The 18,614-nt window shown below is 40.5% G+C and overlaps 1 protein-coding gene across 1 annotated transcript; it reads left to right on the top strand.

Annotated features, from left to right (window-relative positions):
• The first annotated feature begins 2,948 nt into the window (after positions 1-2,948).
• Positions 2,949-18,252, top strand: rps10 (ribosomal protein S10). Its single transcript, XM_073030296.1, has 6 exons — positions 2,949-3,065; positions 3,722-3,871; positions 5,335-5,509; positions 8,911-8,976; positions 17,680-17,735; positions 18,170-18,252. Exons 2-6 carry the CDS (start codon positions 3,722-3,724, stop codon positions 18,206-18,208), a joined length of 486 nt encoding a protein of 161 aa, XP_072886397.1. The 5' UTR covers positions 2,949-3,065; the 3' UTR covers positions 18,209-18,252.
• The last annotated feature ends 362 nt before the right edge of the window (positions 18,253-18,614 follow it).

Below are 18,614 nucleotides of genomic sequence, written 5' to 3'. Positions count from 1 at the left end.
ATTCTCTCATGTCTTAGCCTCTTGTTCTTCACATACCTGTAGAATGCCTTGGGGTTTTCCTTAATCCTGCTCACCAAAGTCTTCTCATGGCCCCTTCTGGCTCTTCTAATTTCATTCTTAAGCTCCTTCCTGCTGACCTTATAATCTTCTAGATCTTTATCATTACCTAGTTTTTGAACCTTTCATAAGCTCTTCTTTTCTCCTTGACTAGACTTACAACAGCCTTTGTACATCATGGTTCCTGTTCCCTACCATCCTTTCCCTGTCTCATTGGAACACGCAAATATCCCCTGAACATTTGCCATATTTCTTCCGTACATTTCCCTGAGAACATCTGTTTCCAATTTATGCTTCCAAGTTCCTGCCTGATAGCCTCATATTTCCCCTTACTCCAGTTAATTGTTTCCCTAACTTGTCTGTTCCTATCCCTCTCCAATGCTATGGTAAAGGAGATAGAATTGTGATCACTACCTCCAAAATGCTCTCCCACTGAGAGATCTGACACCTGATCAGGTTTATTTCCGAATACCAGATCAAGTACAGCCTCTCCTCTTGTAGGCTTATCTACATACTGAGTCAAGAAACCTTCCTGAACACATCTAACACACCCCACCCTATCTAAACCCCTCACTCTAGAGAGATACTATTCAATATCTGGGAAATTAAAATCTCTCACCACAACAACCCTGTTATTATTACACCTTTCCAGAATCTATCTCCCTATCTGCTCCACAGAGACTCCATAGACAACCCCTCCATGACTTCCTCCTTTTCTGCAACGGTGACACTATCCCTGATCAATAGTGCCACACCCCCACCTCTTTTGCTTCCCTCCCTGTCCTTTCTGAAACATCTAAAGCCTGGCACTTGAAGTAGCCATTCCTGCCCCTGCACCATCCAAGTCTCTGTAATGGCCACAACTCCAAGTGTTGATTCACACTCTAAGCTCATCCGCTTTGGTCATAATACCCCTCGCATTAAAATAGACACATCTCAAACCATCGGTCTGAGTGTGCCCCTTCTCCATTACCTGCCTATCCTCCCTCTCACACTGTCTCCAAGCTTTCTGTATTTGTGAGCCAACCTCCCTTTCCTCTGTCACTTCAGTTTGGTTCCCACCCCCCCAGTAATTCTAGTTTAAACTCTCCCCAACTGTCTTAGCAAACCACCCTGCCAGGAAATTGGTCCCCCTGGGATTCAAGTGGAACCCATCCTTTTTGTACAGGTCACACCTGCCCCAAAAGAGGTCCCAATGATCCAGAAATCTGAATCCCTGCCCCTGCTCCAATCCCTCAGCCACGCATTTATCCTCTACCTCATTCTATTCCTATACTCACTGTCACATGGCACAGGCAATAATCCCGAGATTACTACCTTTGAGGTCCTGCTTCTCAACTTCCTTCCTAACTCCCTGTGGTCTGTTAATAACTTTCATCACCAACCTCTCAAAACACTTCAGCACCGTGGACGTAAGTGTGACTGGACCATAGTCATTGAGGCAGGTTACCACGTTCTTCTTAGGTACCAGTATAACAGAAGCCTGCTTGAAGCCAGAAGACAGTAGTGCCAGCAAACAATGCAGCCAAGGGAACATGCTCCAAACAGTTCACAAAATTACTTCTTTCACTTCTTTTACATCTTCTTTTTCTGTCAAGATAGTGTTGCCACTGTTGGGGCCTGTAATTTACATTTTGGTGGTGTGTTTTCGGGCCGATTGAGCGATCTGGTATTTGGCTGTCTCCCAGGGTGTTCCTGTAGGTATGCGGCCTCAAGGCCAAGAAGCCTGGAGACGGGTCTCAACCCCATGATCAACTCCATTTCTCGCCAAACTTGCCGATTAAAGTGCCAAGGAAGATTGGAACCATCAAGGCAAGTCAGAAGGTGAGGGGGTATTCAGTGCAATCTACCAGCCTCCCGCTCGATGCTGGTGGAAGTAGGTGTCTGCGTGTGACAGCCTCTCTCTCCCTCTTACTTGCTGCTTCTGAAGGAAGGTTCCTGTGTTTGAATGGTCTCTTTCTCTCTCTCTCCCTTGATACTGCCGGAGGTTGGTGCTGGAGTTCTGGGTCTTGGGCATTGGTCACTTATGATGTGTTTGTGGTTCTGGTCGCTCTTTTTCTCATTGCTATTTTGGATAATTTTGAATTAGGGCAGCCTGTAGATAACAAACACTGAGCTGAACTATGCCTGGACTCTTTTGATTTTGTGTTTTATATTCTGTGTTTCTTGCTTTTTTTTGATGCTGTTTGCACGATGTAGTTTTCTTTTGCATGTCTGAGGAGAGGAGGGCTGATGTTTCTCTTCGAATAGGCTCCAGGACTTTCTTTGTTTCATGGTTGTCTGTGGGAAGACAAATCTCAGGGTTGTATAATGGATACATACTTTGATAATAAATGTATTTTGAATCTTTGAAGCTGGTGGGTACCTCATACTGCCAAACCAAAGATCTCAGTGAACACTCCAGCCAGTTGATCTGCACAGGTCTTTAGTACATGACCAGGCACCATTACGAATAACTGCTCATTGCCCAAGCACTTTACAAATTGGAAATGCAGACATTAGCAATATATTTAAATAAAAACATATGCCAACCAAGACTGTTAGGGATCCTTCCTCTACCCTATCATGGATGCTGACCCTCCTCTCTCCCTCCACACCCCCCCCCCCCAATCAGGGGTGCCCTCCACACACGAATGTTCATATTTTTCACTTATTGAACTACAACTCCCATCGCTTACAGCCCCCCCATTCCTCCTCACAGAAACGCTCCTTCCTCGGTACAAACCCCGCCCTTTCCCCCAGGAAAACCAGAACCAGCGCATCTCCCTCCTGACTTGCAGCTGAGGTTGGGCAGTCCGCCTTAATTCCACTATATTTTAAAATTAACCTCCTATTGTATTTATGCTGTCAGTTGCATGTCTGCTAACAAGCTATCTTACCAAATAAAAATGTTTGCTTTAAATCAGGCGCCCTGTGTGGACTCCTTACTGGGGCCTTTGCAGGAGGAAGAGCGAGCCTGCGCGCATGCTCAGTCTTTCTGTGCTTCGGGTCCATGAGAAGAACTCAAGGTAGGATCTGTTGACTGTTCTCATCCGTGGATATCGCGGGCATCCTGCTTTATTCCACCCATTGCAGCTCTCTACTGACTCGTATACGTTCTCTGCATCAGCTCACCCAGTTATTTTCAAAATTTATGCACTAACTGGTTGATTTTTGACGTTCATCACCGGCAGTGGAGAGCGTTGGGCCTCAGGCTGGATCCGTTCTCGGTGCAAGTTGCAACAGGAACATATTTTTCTAGGGCGAATTGTACTTGCAAAATATCCCTTCAGCGTTAACCCGTCACCGTTAGTGTTGAGAGCTAATTTAGTGTTTGTGTGTGGGGGGGTGGGGTTGAACTTGAAAAACCCGCCATGTATGCTACCTAACGTACATTATCTTTCTGTACTTCTTAAAGTTATGGGATGTAAGATGACTTGTAAGGACAGTACGTAAAGTGGCTCATTTACTTTAGATATTTTACTATCAGTGTGGATTTTAGCTTATTGAACTGTTTTCAGAATGCTAGACTTTCTGAAGCATTTACAACTGTAAAGAGTAAAAGTTCAAAAAAAGTTACCAAGTGGGTATAAGTTATTTAATTCATTATCGTGAGATGAGTTGACAAAAGATTAGATTTGTATAGTACGCAAATACTAATGAACTTACCTTTGATTTATTTCAGATGTTGATGCCCAAGAAAAATCGTATTGCTATCTATGAACTCCTCTTCAAAGAGGGTGTAATGGTAGCAAAAAAAGATGTGCACATGCCAAAGCATCCTGAGTTAGCGGACAAAAATGTCCCTAATCTGCACGTAATGAAGGCCATGCAGGTATTGTGTTCTTAACTAAAGCTTGGCCAGGTTCAGCCAAACTTGCTGTTTCTAATTTGGCATTAGTGTATCATATAATCTGATTATCTGCATACTTGTTAAGTCTGTTGTCTGTTACTGGGATTGTAAATAGTATGTTCTTCCAGTGCTCTTTGATGTGGTGTCCAGTAAATCTTGATTGCCATGCAGTGAATTGCATTTGATGTCTTTTTCCAGCAAGTAGTGAAATAGCAATTATTGGCAGTCTTGAGTGTGGCTAGGTTTGCACTTGGAACTGGGGTTCAGAATATCTCTGCATTTCTTCTTGTTTTGACAAACTGAAACTGGCTTATCCATGGAGAAGTTGACTCCTGATGTCATTGTAAACCCCCCCTCTCCCCATGGCATTTGTGTTTTTTTGTTATCTCACAGCATTTCTGTGACACTGTCCCTTGCAAACCTTGCTGACAAGGATCTGTTACATTTCCACACAAGCATACATTACGCTGCTTTTCATTACTTGGCCTTCCAATCGTGAGGTAACAATTGAGAGATCCTGAACTGATGCATGCAATTCATATTATATTGGGTTGGTGTGCTTCAATTTTTTTAAAGATCTGTGGAAAGTCCTTAAATCCAAATAATGGATGTGGAACTTGGGATGAGTACCAGTAATGCCTTTAACTTGGCAGAAATGTCCCGTCTTCATTGTTCATTAAGAAAGGAAAATTCAATGAAATATTTGTAGAAATTTTCAGTTATAAAATAAAATCTGTTTCAACATTCTAACTTGAGGAAATCTGCAGATGCTGGAAATTCAAACAACAACAACAGCAACACAAAATGCTGGTGAAACACAGCAGGCCAGGCAGCATCTATAGGGAGAAGCGCTGTTGACATTTCGGGCAGAGACCCTTCGTCAGGACAGTTAAACAGTCCTGATGAAGGGTCTCGGCCCAAAACGTTGACAGCGCTTCTCCCTATAGATGCTGCCTGGCCTGCTGTGTTCCACCAGCATTTTGTGTGTGTCAACATTCTAACATTTGTTATTCCTTCAAATGTTTATAGTGTCAGATACATCAGACATATATTTGCAGTTGCAAAAAGGTAAGAGTGCATCATGGTAGGAGTATATTTAAAACACTGCAATGACAAAGATAAACTGAAAATCCTCTACCCTATAACCAAAGCTGGTTAGCTGTTTAGTGCATGATCTGAGAGTATCTAAATCAGTACTACTATTTTGGAAAGTCTAGTGGTAAGAAGCTAAGTTGCACTTTAACATTTGGAACAGCAGAATTGGTCCCAGGTTTAATTCCAAATCAGTTAATTGCCGGGTTAATGATTCATTAACGTACCATAAAGGTACGTGGTTTTGTTTTGGAAACTTTTGGAACTTTATTTTGAAAGGTGAAAACTTACTATTGGCAGTTAAACAGTTATTAAAATTCTGACACTTCAATTGTTTTTCTTTCTTGGTGAAGTCTTTGAAATCTCGTGGTTATGTAAAGGAGCAGTTTGCTTGGCGACACTTCTACTGGTACTTGACGAATGAGGGCATCCAGTACCTACGTGATTACCTTCACCTTCCCCCAGAAATTGTTCCTGCTACATTACGGCGCCAGACCCGTCCTGAGACTGCAAGGCCGAGGCCGAAAGGTAACGTTTTTGTTTTAATCCTACAGTTGTCGGGTATACCACCTTACAAAGAATTCTAATTGTTAAGTACTAATTGTGTTGCTTTTGCCTGATCTAGAGCCTGGCCATCTGCCTTGTTCTACATTGAGTAAACCTGAAAGCTTGATAATACCAAAAGCCTAACAGTTTTAGCCCTGGTAAAAACTGACAAATCACCTGACACCCTTTCACTTGCCAAGTGGTATTGGGTCCACACAAAACACCTTTATTTAAGCTTCCTGTTTTCAAATACATTTGTGTGCTCACCCCTTTTCTCTGTTCTGTAGCCTTCAAGGTACGTCTGTTGCACTTTATCATCTTTATCATCCTCAAAATCAATTGTCCTACATTTGTAGGTGTGTTTTTACCTGTTTGAATTATTCCCTCTGTTACATGCTATTTTACGAAGCTTTTGCTCAACATTCCCTGATATTCCATACATTATCATCAATATTTGTTACTGTTGGTGTGAAATTGTTTTGGATTTCCAAATGAAAGCATAATCTATTTTGGGAAAACTTGTGGTTAAATAAGACCTTGTTAACAAAGACAAAATGGAGATTCTGGGGTAAATGAAAATATAATTGTACAGTTGGCCCTCCTTATCCACGGATTCAACCAACTGCGGATCAGGAAAACCCGGAAGTTCTTTCTCCGGCACTCGTTGCTTGAGGGTGTACACTTTTTTCTTGTCATTATTCCCTAAACAATACAGTATAACAACTATTTACATAGTATTAGGTATTATAAGTAATCTAGAAATGACTTAAAAGTACAGGCAGTCCCCGGGTTATGAATGAGTTCCATCCCTGGGTCCGTCTTTATTGAAGTCGGAATAGGTACATCTGGTATTTAGTGTCAGTTATTCAAACGTTTTTCTTAGGATATAGTATACATTTTACCTTTCTATGCATATAAAACACTTAAACATACGTATTTCAATAATTAAACCTCTGTGTTGCTTAGTAATAATTGTAGCTTTCATCAGGGCAGGGCCTTTCACATTCTCCATTAAAATTGTTCCGATCGTGACCGACTGTAGCCTAATGCTTTTCCAATGATAGATGGCGTTTCACTTATTTCCGATAGCTTTATTATTTCCACTTTATTTTCAATCGCGATCGTGATTATTTTTGTGAACAGAAACGCAGCGGATTCAGAGCTGTGCCTCCAGGTCCTAACGTCTACCGCAAGGAGACATTAAATAAAGACCGGGGTTCTGCTGGGTCCTAAAGACCACTGCATGGTCTTAATGTTAAATAAGGGACTTGAGCTTTCAAGAATTTTGGTATCCGCGGGGGTCCCTGGAACCAATCCCCCCGTGGATGAGGAGGGCCAACTATATCCAGAGACTTGGAGGTTTAGTGGTTAAGAGTAACAATGATTTTGTCGATTTCTTTAATGGGCTGCTACAGTTGGTACTAAACACGTGCTGTTATGCCTTGTCTTCAAGCTTAAAAAGTCATAAGTGCGTATACAACAAGGTTGCTATTCATCAAGTTTAAAAACTGGTTCTCTGCCGCTGTTGTACATTACACAGGTCAAGCAAATTGTGTTGACATAGAAATAACGATTTGTATTTAGATTATGTCAAAGTTACACTAAAAGAGAAAGTAGTTAACAAGTTGGCAGAAAGAAACAATTACAAGCGAATTAGGTCTAGTTTAAGATACTGTGCAACGATGGAGATAAACTCTACTGTAGTTGATGTCCAAAATCTTGTTAGCTATTTTGTGCATGACCTGTAAGTTTCGGAATCAGTAATTTGAAGTCCTATAGCGGTAAGAAGCTAAGGTGTACTTTTAACATCTGGAACATCAGTTGATCCCAGGTCTAATTCCAAATCAGTCCATTTGTAGGGTAAATGGTCATAATGTTACTGAGAGAAAACGGTTCTACAAGTTTGTTCCAGAACTAAATGGTTGGAAGGAAGTAGCTGTTTTTGAATTGGTGGTGTGTGACTTCAGGCTTCTTTACTTCCTGCTCAATGGTAGCTGCAAGATGGTCTAGAAGTAATGCCTCATGGATAGGAGAACTTTGTCAGTGATGTATTGTGCATTTCCCTGCATTTATATTGTCATACCAGTTAATGGGGCAACCAGTTCAGATTGATGACTACATTGGTGCTGCTTCCTGCACACAAACAGAATTGTAATTTCTTTGCCTTCTCTATCCAATTTCTAATCTGCTATTTGATTTTGTTGGCATCTGTTTTGGGATACATTAATGGCTGATAATCAATGTAAGCTCACAAACTCTCACAGCAATCTCAACTATCCCTCCTCTGACCCTGCTTTCCATAAGGATGCATTCTTTCAACTGGTTACCTAACCATTTTGTCATACCGTGTAGAAGTGGGCGATTGTACCCAACTGGTCCAGTTTAACCAAGATTCCCATCAAAGCTAATCCTTTTTCCTGTGTTTGTCCATAACACCTTTCCTCTCCATGTACCTGTCCATGCACCTACCTTGATTTGGATGGCTGATCTTGCTGTTCCAGGTAATTCTGAAGGCAAGTGATGAGGCTCTGCACATTAAAAAGATCTAAGTGAATGTCTGATCTGGGCAAGGTTTGGGGCCAATTCTCAATGTTGACTAAATCTTAGCATCTTTACACGCTTCCCTCTTATCAGACGTTTTTCCTTCAAGCAGCTGCTCTTGGGTTACTTTCAATGGGTCTTGCCTTATTGAAGTCAGCCTTTCCCAATTTAAAACCTCAACTTTAGGTCTAAACATCCATTTTTCATGGCCATCTTAAAGCTGACTGAATTGTAGTCACTGTTTGCAGGGGCATTTCTAACTCTTTGCACATCCTAGTTCTACAAAATTGAGCGCAATTCTCTCCTTATCAGACTCTGCATATTGCTTTAAAATTCTTCCTTGATCCATCTGAAAGTTTCTATCCAATTTGGTTCCTTTACACTAAGGCAGTTCTAATATTAGGAAAGTTAAAATTGCCCACTGCTTGCAACCTTAATGCCATTTGTCTTCCTATTTGTTCCAATACAGGCCTATAGTGTAATGTCATCAAAGTGATCATGTGTTCCTCATTTCTAAGTTCTACCAATACATGTTCATTCAGTGATTTCTCCAGGGCGCAGTCCCTGGGTACTGCAACCCAGCCCTATCCCAATTCTCAGTCATGTCTGAAAAATTACTGCAAACTCAGAAATGTTAAGCTATGATTATGGCTACCCGTCCCTCAACGAAGTTTACACATTGCCATGGTATTCTTTTTTGTTATTCTGGCTGCACTCTTGTGTGTTTTCTTACATTGCATACATTTATTATGGTTGTTGCTGTAGGCATTGATTTTTAAAATCGAGCAACAGATCTAGGATAACATTATGTGATACCTTTAATGGTGATTTTTTTTTTGCAGGTCCAACTGAGGATCGCCCTCGCCTTCGTGAATCTGACAGAGACAATTACAGACGGGCTGCTCCACGTATGTATTGCAGCTTATTCATCATTAGTAAACCCAAGCAAATGGTTCAAATATAATGCAAGCAATATAAACTGAAATAGCAAATAAGTGTTTCTTTATTGTAAAATCTGCAATTTGCAGACTTCTGGATACAAGTCTAATTTGCATTTCTGATCAGAATACTTTTCCAATCAAGCAATTTGACACGTTCTGAGGGAGAACAACTGGAAGTGGAAGACAGAAATTTAGTAGGAGTAAAAGCTGAGAAAATTTAGAAAATAGCATAAAACATTTGTTTTTCTTGCACAAATTCTATTGCAAGTGGAGTTGGATGGATGAGCTAAAGGGAATGGTTGGGAAATGTAACTTTTTCCAAACATTGTTTACAGAGTAATGGCCGATTAACTTTCCTCTTTTTTTATAAAAACATGATTCTGGAGATGCTGGCAATCCTGAGCAACACACACAAAATGTTGAAGGAACTCGGCAGGTCAAGCAGCATCTGTGGAAGTGAAGCAACAATTGACATTTGGGGCTGAGACCCTTCAGGGCTGGAGGGGAAGGGGGACAGTTTAGAAGGTGAGGCCAGGTGGTTACGAAGGGTAAAGGGCTGGCAAAATTGGGACCTAATAGAGGAGAGTGGGCTATCAGAAAGGGAAGAAGGATGGGCACTGGAGAGAGGTGATGGGCAGGTGAGGAGCAGAGGTAAGAGGTCAATGGGGAATAGAAGAAGAGGACATGAATTACCATAAGGAGAAATCAATGTTCATGCCATCAGGTTGGAGGCTACTCAGACAGAATGGGGTGTGGCTCTTCCAACCTGAGAGAGCCCTCATCATGGCAAAAGAGAAGGCCATGGACTGACATGTGGAAATAGGAATTAAAACGGTTGGGCACTGTGAAATTCCACTTTTAAATGAAGTGGAGGTGTTTGACAAAGCGGCCCCTATTTATGTTGTCACCACCGTGCAGGGGGCCACCAAACAGATTCGCAGGTGATTGTTGCCTCACCTGGAGGAACTGCTTGGGGCTGTGAATGGAGGTAAGGGAGGAGATGAATGGTCAGGTGCGGCATTTGGCACTTGCAGGGATACACATTTTGCATATTTTTTAGATGAGGCGGAGCATTAAAAAGCTTTGGTTAATGTTGGTTGAAAGAATAATTAAGTACTGTGTATTTTCAATTACTGTAATAACTGACCGTAGAGGCTTAGTCCCAAAATTGTACTGAAGTCTTTTTTTAAACCAGCTTTTAGCAAGTTTGACAAATTGTGAAGGGATAAGGGTTATTGGGAAATTTGGTCTTGTCTACTTCAATTTTAGCAAGGCTTTGAATATTGTACATTGTAATCTGGTCAGAGTAGCAAATGCAATCTAAAATTGCTTTGGAAGCAGTATGCAATAATTGATATTTTGGTAAGTAGATTATCTCAAGTTCTCCATGTGGCTTTGTATTGCATTAAAGATTTAATGTGTGTGGGAGCCAAAGTAAAGGAGTTTGAAGATGATACAACATTGTATAGTTGAGTAAGCAGGAAGATGCTCTGGTCATCTACAGTTATAAGAAAAAGCTTGTGAACCCTTGGCAATTACCTGTTTTTTTTTTGCATTAATTACTCATAAAATGTGGTGTGCTCTGGTCTTCCCTTTCATTTAAGTCAGAATGATAGACAAACGCAATCTACCTAAACTAATAACACCCGAATAATGGTACTTTTTATGTATTGAACACATTATTTAATCATTCACAGTTCAGGCTGGGAAAAGTATTTAATAACTGGTAGAACCTCCATTAGCAGCAATAACCTTGAAAAATATTTCCTGTAGCTGCTGATCAGGCTTGCACAACAGTGAGGAGGAATTTTAGATTGTTCATTCAAAACTGTTTCAGTTTATCAGTGTTTCTGGGAAACCTTGCATGAACAGCCCTCTTCAGGTCATGCCACAGCATCTCAATTGGTTTAATGGCTGCACTTTGACTTGGCCGTTCCAAAGCACAATTTTTGTTTCCTTTTTAAACCAGTGTTGATGATTTACTTGAGTTGTTGCATTTCCAACTTCTATTAAGCTTTGGGTGATAGTCTGCTACCCTGACATTTTCCTGTAAAATGTCTTGATACAATTTTGAATTCATTGTTCCCTCAATGATTATAAGCCATCCAGGCCCTGGACAGCAAAGCAGCCCCAAACCATGATGCTCCTTCTACCATGCTTCACAGTTGGGGTGAGGTTTTGGTGTTGTGAGCAGTGCCCTTCTTCCTCCAAATATAGTGGTGTGCACTTCTGCCAGAAAGTTCAATTTTTGTCTCATCTGTCCACGGAACATTGTCCCAGAAGTGTTCTGGAACATCCAGGTGTTCTTTTTCAAACTTGAAATGTGCAGCAATGTGCTTTTTGGAAAGTGGTGCTTTCCTCAGTGGTATCTTTCCATGAACACCATTCTTGTTCAGTGTTTTAATTACAGTGGACACATGAGCAGAGACTTTAGTGAGTTCTAGAGATTTCTGCGGGTTCTTTTGCTGTTACCCTTGGGTGTTTTTTTTTCTCCTCCTTCAGCATAACACTTGCTCATGCTGGGCATTTAGCAGGATGCCCGTTCCTTGGGAAAGAAGCAACTGTACTGAGTTTCCTTCATTTGTAAACAATTTCTGATGAATACTCGGGACTTTTGTAGCCTTTTCCAGCTTCATACATCTCTACAATTCTTATAAGGTCCTCTGAAAATTGTTTTGATTGAGACATGGTGCACATAAACAGATCTTTCTTGAAGAGCAGGCTCTGTCAGTAATCTGAGTGTCTTTTTATAGGGTAGGTCACCTCTACAACTCTACACCTCCAATCTCATATCATTGATTAGAACACCTGGTTCCAAATAGCTTTTGTAGAAGGCATTACCCCAGAGATTCACATACTTTTTTGAACCTACTGTAATTGTTTAAATGGTGAAATCAGTATTGACAAGAAGTATTACTTCAATTCAGAGAATTCTGAGTAAAGCATTTTCAGAAGTTAGCAAGGCTGTTGAATATATAATAGTGTTGTGGTGGAGTAGAATAACCTTGAAGGTTGTCTGCATAGCATATTTAAAAAGTCTTCCTTTCAGTAAGCAACACAATACAAGAATTGAGAGGTTATAATGGAACTATAAATATACAACTTTGATGTCTGCATGTAGATTGGGGAGGGTGGCATTACAGAAAAAATGCCATTGCATGGAAGATGCAAAAACAATTTACAAAGACTAAATTTTGTCTGAGATTAGACAATTATTAGAGCTGTTTTTTGTTGGAAGAGTCTGAGGGAAATATTGATTAAGGCATATAATAGATAAAGGGGATGCAGTGGATGTTGTATATTTGGACTTTCTGAAGGCCTTTGACAAGGTGCCACACATGAGGCTGCTTCTAAATTAAGAGCCCATGGTATTACAAGAAAGTTACTAACATGGTTGGAGTGTTGGCTGACGGGTAGGAGACAGCGAGTGGGAGTAAATGGATCCTTATCTGGTTGGCTGCCAATGAATAGTGGTGTTCCACGGGGGCTTTGTATGTTGTGTATCAATGATTTAGATGATGGAAGAGATAGTTTTGTTTTCAAGTTTGCGGGTGAGAGGAAGATTAGTGGAGGGGCAGGTAGTGCTGAGGAAACAAAACTGTGGAAGGACTTGGACAGATTAGGAGAATGGGCAAGAGAGTGGCCAATGGCATACAGTGTTGGAGAATGTATGGTCATGCACTTTGGTAGAAGAAATAAATGTGAAGACTTTTTTAAATGGGGAGAAAATCCAAAAATCAGAAATGCAAAGGGACTTGCGAGTCCTTGTGCAGAACACCCTGAAGGTTATCTTGCAGGTTGAGTTGGTGGTGAGGAAGGCAAATGCAGTGTTAACATTCATTTCAAGAGATCTAGAATACAAGAGTAGGGATGTGATGCTGAGGCTTTATAAGGCACTGGTGATGCCTCAGCTTGAGTATTGTGAACTGGTTTGGGCTCCTCATCAAAGAGAAGATGTGCTGGCTTTGGAGAGTATTCAGAGTAGGTTCACAAGGATGATATTCAGAACGAAAGGATTGTATGAGGAATGTTTGGCTCTGGGCCTGTGCTCGCTGGAATTTAGAAAGATGAGGGGAGATCATATTGAAAGGCCTAGATAGAGTAGATGTGGAAAGGATGTTTTCCATGGAGGAGTCTAGGACAAGAGAGCACAACCTCAGGATAGATTTAAAACAAGATGTGGAGAGATTTCTTTAGCCAGTTGAATTTGTGGAATTTATTAACTCAGGTAGTAGTGGGAGCCAGGTCATTGTGTGTATTTAAGGCAAGATTGATGGGTTCATGAATGAACCTGGCATCAGGCTATCGGGAGGCAAAGGAGTGGGGCTGAGGAGGAAAAAGGATCAGCCATGATTGAATGATGGAACAGATTCAATAGGCCAAATGGCCTAATTCTGCTCCTGTGTCTTATGAATACAAATCTGGGTGGTTAATCACCTTGGATATTAGCTCTTGAAGCAGCTTGACTGTTTTATTATGGATAGAGCATTGGTTGATAAGCAGGAGGCAAAGAGTGAGAATAAAGGAAGCATTTTTTGTATGGCTGCTAGTGACTAGTGGTGTTAGCACTTTTTCTGTTTTATGTCAATGATTTGGATAACCGAGTTAATGCTTTTGTGGCCAAGTTTGCAAAAGGGTTTCGACAGATTAGGAAAATGGGCAAAGTGGCAGATTGAATACAGTTTTGGGATGTGCGTGGTCTTGCATTTTTGTAGAAAGAGTATAAAAGCATAGATTATTTTCTCAATGGGGAGAAAATTCAAAAATCCAAAATGCAAAGGGACTTGGGAGACCTTTGTGCAGGATTCCCTAAAGGTTAACTTGCGGGTTGAGTCGGTAGTGAGGAAGGCAAATGCATTAGTGAATTTAGACAAAGGAGAAATTATTGAGAGTAAGGACTAACTCTCCTAGATGGAGGAGAGTGTCAAATGCATTGTTGGCATTCATTTCGAGAGGACTAGAATATCAGAATCAGAATCAGACTTTAATCGCCAAGTACCTATGCACATACAAGGAATTTACTTCCGGCAGATGTTGTCTCTGCTCATAACAATAATAATGATAAATATAAATGAAAATACAGATTATACATACAGGTAGTGCAATCCACTAGCCAATATATCCACATAATATAAAAACAAGGATGAAATGCTGAGGCTTTATAAGGCATTGGCGAGGCCTCACTTGGAGTACTGTGAGCAGTTTTGGGCCCCTTATTTAAGAAAGGATGTGCTGACATTGGATAGTGCCCAAGGGAGGTACACGAGAATGATTCTGGGAATGAAAGACTTATCGTATGAGTGGTGATTGATGCCTCTGGGCCTTTACTTGCTGGAATTTAGAAGAATGAGGAGGGATCTCGTTGAAACCTATTGAATACTGAAAGGCCTAGATGCAGTGAATGTGGAGAGGGTGTTTCCAATGGTGGGGACCTAGGGCCTTAGAATAGAGGGACGACCATTTAGACTGGAGGAATTTCTTTAGCCAGAGGGTGGTGAATCTAGAATTCATTGCTGTAGGCAGCTGTGGCGGCCAGGTCATTGGGAGTATTTAAGGTAGTGGTTGGTAGGTTCTTGATTAGGGCGTCAAAGGTTACAGAAAGAAGGTGGGATTAAGATGGAAAGGAACGTGAATGAGCCATGAAGAAATGGTAGAGCAAGCTCCGATCAAATGGCCTAGTTCTTATGGACTTGCAACAATATATTATTTTGCATCAAATTAAAGACAGTAACAGAATTTGGGTTTCCAGCATCTCCAATTTTTGAAACTTCCATTTCTAGTTGGTGTCCATTTTTGAGCCTTTGCAGTGGGTGCCTATGGACATGAGACAAAGGGTGTAGTGTTTGTGTACTATGTAGGTAAAGAATGAATGGATGTTAGGGATGTGATCTCTGAAGTGTCGAGCTCCTGATGAGATTGTAGGGAGGTAGCGAACATGTTTTGCTATGCACTTTGTATTTTAATTCAAAAGACAAGGTCTTGCCACTGCCCTTTATTTTAACTCAGGATCTGAGCTAGTTGGAAACTTTTTAAAAAGTGTGTGGAAATTTTACAACATATAACTCAGTGGTAATAAATCTGCTTCAGATGTTTTGTCCCAGTGAAATTGCTGTGCTGTTTGTATTTATAGAAGTAGAGTTTGTAGATGTTGGGTGATTCTTTCCTTATCTGGTCACTTGAGTACATCAAGTTCCAATTGGTGTTAGATGAATGAAAATTTGATTTGTTACCATTGAGTGCTAACTCTAAAATGGAAATTTTTGTCCATTGATACTATTAGGTGATACTAATAGTACCATAAAATGGATAGTATTGTCCTCAGTACTAGAGAAAATTCTTTTGATCCATTTGTATCATTTTAATATCTGAGGCAAAATTCATATTACCTGTTCCAAAAATGTGGTTGTTGCTAGGCAGCTTAAAATTGCAGTTTGCTTCATTTTTATGATGTCATTGAAAATCCTTTCACATTGCAGGATCTAAAAGGTTTCCCTGAGGTTTCTGGTTCTTATTGCAGTCACAGTATGGTGGGCCAGTTGTACATCTTCATTAAATTTCGGGCTTGTGCCCAGCATCCATATAAGCTTTGCACTGTAGCTTCCTGCTTTAAGTTTGTGGCTGTACTTAAGCTTTAATGAAGTTTCTCCTTTGTAAGCTTTTCGAAATTTCAAGATATTTACTTCAGAACTTAAACAGATGCAATCTGGAAAAGTGTGAAGTAATTCAACGTGAAAGCAGAATACAGGGCTAATGGCAGAACATGGTGTGTTGGCTTTCATTAGTTGGGGGATTGAATTCAGAGCCTGTTCTGGTCGCCTCATTGTGGAAAGGATGTGGAAGCTTTAAGAGGGGGCAGAGGTGATTTGAGGTGCTCTGAAGATCAGCGTGCATGTCTTGTGAGGGTATGTTGAGTGAGCTTGATACAGGCAAATAAGATGAGAGATATAGTGGACAGCCAGAGGCTAATATGAGAGGGCATAACTTTAAGGTGCTTGGAGGAAAGTATGTGGAGATGTCAGGGGTAGCTTTTTAAGAGTGGCAAGTGTGTGGACCATGCTGACAGTGGTGGTGGTAGTAGAGGCAGAAACAATGGGCACATGGATGGAAGAATAATGATGCACTATGTGGGAGGGAAGGGTTAAATAGATCAGAAGGTAAAGGGACAGTACAACAGGCTGAAGGGCCTGTGCTCAACGGTCTTATGTTCAAAAAGGAAAATTAGCAAAGACCTCCACATCCAGCAGCTGAGCGAGGATGGAATCCTCCGGCAGATAGTTGCTTCAGATTACAGCATTGTATTTTCTTGTGGACCTCGAATCTAAAAGTTACCTCTGCTAGTGTTACTGATTCTTTGAGCTGATTACTTGATTTAGTTGGACTGGTGTTTCCTGCAGATTTGGGTTATTAACAGTTTAACTGGTGTTTTCTGCTTGTGTTGATGCTGCAGTCAGGTTTAAAGTTGCCTTTCTGGCAGATGGGCAAGAATGAGGAGCAGCACTGAACACAGCTATGCTGCTGTACGCTTTTGTTCCTTCATAAGGAACATGGGTGACATTACTGTCATTTTTTACATGAAAGGTTTAGTTCAAGGCGGAGTGCAATTAACTACTATGGCACAAGTCTAGTGTCACATTGATCAAATGGTAAAGTTAGCAGATTTCTTCTCTAGGATGTTAATCATTAGAATTCTAATGACAGTTTAAGGTGTCATCATCTTGTCCAGTACTAACTGGATTAAATTCTCATTGGGTTTTCAACTGGTCTTCTGATTAATTTCAGTTTCTGTATTGTAGACTTGTACTATTCCACAGGAGCTAATGTATCTCCCCTTAAATTTATTGGTTTGTTTATTGAGGTGCAGTATAGAATACACCCTGCTGTGCGCCCAACAATCCCCAATTTCACCCTAGCCTAACCACGGGACAATTTGCAATAACTAATTAACCTACTAACTGGATTGTGGGAGGAAACCAGAGGAAACAGACACAGTCACGGGGAGAACGACAAACTCTTTACAGACTGGGGGGAATTGAACCTGGGTTACTGGTACTGTAAAGTGTTGTGCCAACCACTATGCTATCGTGCTGAATCCAGTATTTTGTATTCATCTTAAGTATGATTACTTTGAGCTTTTTAAAAATTGTGTTTGGTTTTTTTGAAGTATTACTTGAGAGTGTCACAATTTAGTACTGGTCTCCTTGCTTGGGGAAGGATGTACTGGCTTTGGAGACGGTGCAGAGGAGGTTCACCAGGTTGCTTCCAGAGATGAGGGGGTTAATCTGAGGAGGGATTGAGTTGTTTCCACTGGTAGGTGAGACTGGAATTAGAAGTCATAGTCTCAAGATTTAGGACAGAGATGAGGAGGAACTGCTTTTCCCAGAGAATGGTGAATCTGTGGAATTATCTGTCCAATTAAGCAATGGAAGCTACCTCGGTTTTAAGATGATGGTTGAATAGGAGGGGAATTATGGGGGGAAGGCTGGAAGGCCCGATCAGCCATGATCTTATTGAATGGCAGGGCAGGCTTGACGAGCCAGATGGACTATTCCTCCTATTTCTTATGTAATATAGATTTGGGGATTGGCTTTAAAAATATGATTTAATAAAATCTGTGTTTTAATTCATTTGACTAAGTGAAAGTTTAAAAAAACATCCATTTGGTTTTTCTAGTTGGATCAGACAAGAAGGCAGAAGCTGGTGCTGGTGCAGCCACAGAATTCCAATTTGTAAGTTTTTAGTTTTTTTTTTGAGGGAAAAGTGATTTTAAAATGTACTGATCTAGTTCCTTGAAAGTAAGATCATATCTTGCCATCTACGTGAAATTTAAATTGTCTGCATTGTTATAGCTGTTAAAAATTAATTTTTGGTATGTATCGTTAATTATCTGTGTCCATTTAATTATACTGCAGAATTTCATAATCATATTTCTTTAGTAGACTAATGCAATCATCTCACAAAGTAAAATCAAATTTGTGAAACATCAGCTTCTTGCATGATTTGAAAAGATTGCATTCTCCAAACATTAAATGGGTGAAATTAGTAAATTGCCATTGATTTATTTTTTTCTTCCGAATGTTCTTGTATCAATTAACAGTATTTTCCTTGGCAGTATCTGGGAATTGGTTGCAAATTGCCAACTGTTTTATTGTTTCTTTTACAGAGAGGTGGATTTGGCCGTGGACGTGGACAGCCTCAGTAAATGTACACAACCTGTTCTGTAAAATAAAAGTCAATTGAAGTGTATTAGAGATCCATGTTTATTCTTTATACTTAGACTAGATTGTTTTGGATTAGCTGTTTATGGTTTTGCATAAGATTTTTATCTTGTCATTTTGATTGCGGGGAACCAGCGAACATGTACAAGTGTACAAGTGAACATGCCTGGCTTTTATTTTGGTGGGAGTATATGAATATTAATGAACAAGTACATTCGTGTCATTTTTGTGGACTCTCAATAAGTGATTGTAAATCAAACAGTAAGGCATAACTTAGAATGTGGCCACTTTGATAAAGTCTTGATGCTAAAAGAAGAGAAGCAAGTTTTCAGCTTGGATATACTGTACATGAGAATTCCCAAATGAACACTATATGAATGATCTGAACTT

This window comes from Hemitrygon akajei, chromosome 27 (assembly GCF_048418815.1).
Source record: "Hemitrygon akajei chromosome 27, sHemAka1.3, whole genome shotgun sequence".
Lineage (NCBI taxonomy): Eukaryota > Metazoa > Chordata > Chondrichthyes > Myliobatiformes > Dasyatidae > Hemitrygon > Hemitrygon akajei.
Note: the sequence above shows the minus strand (reverse complement) of the source record. Positions and strands in the feature narration are given on the sequence as shown.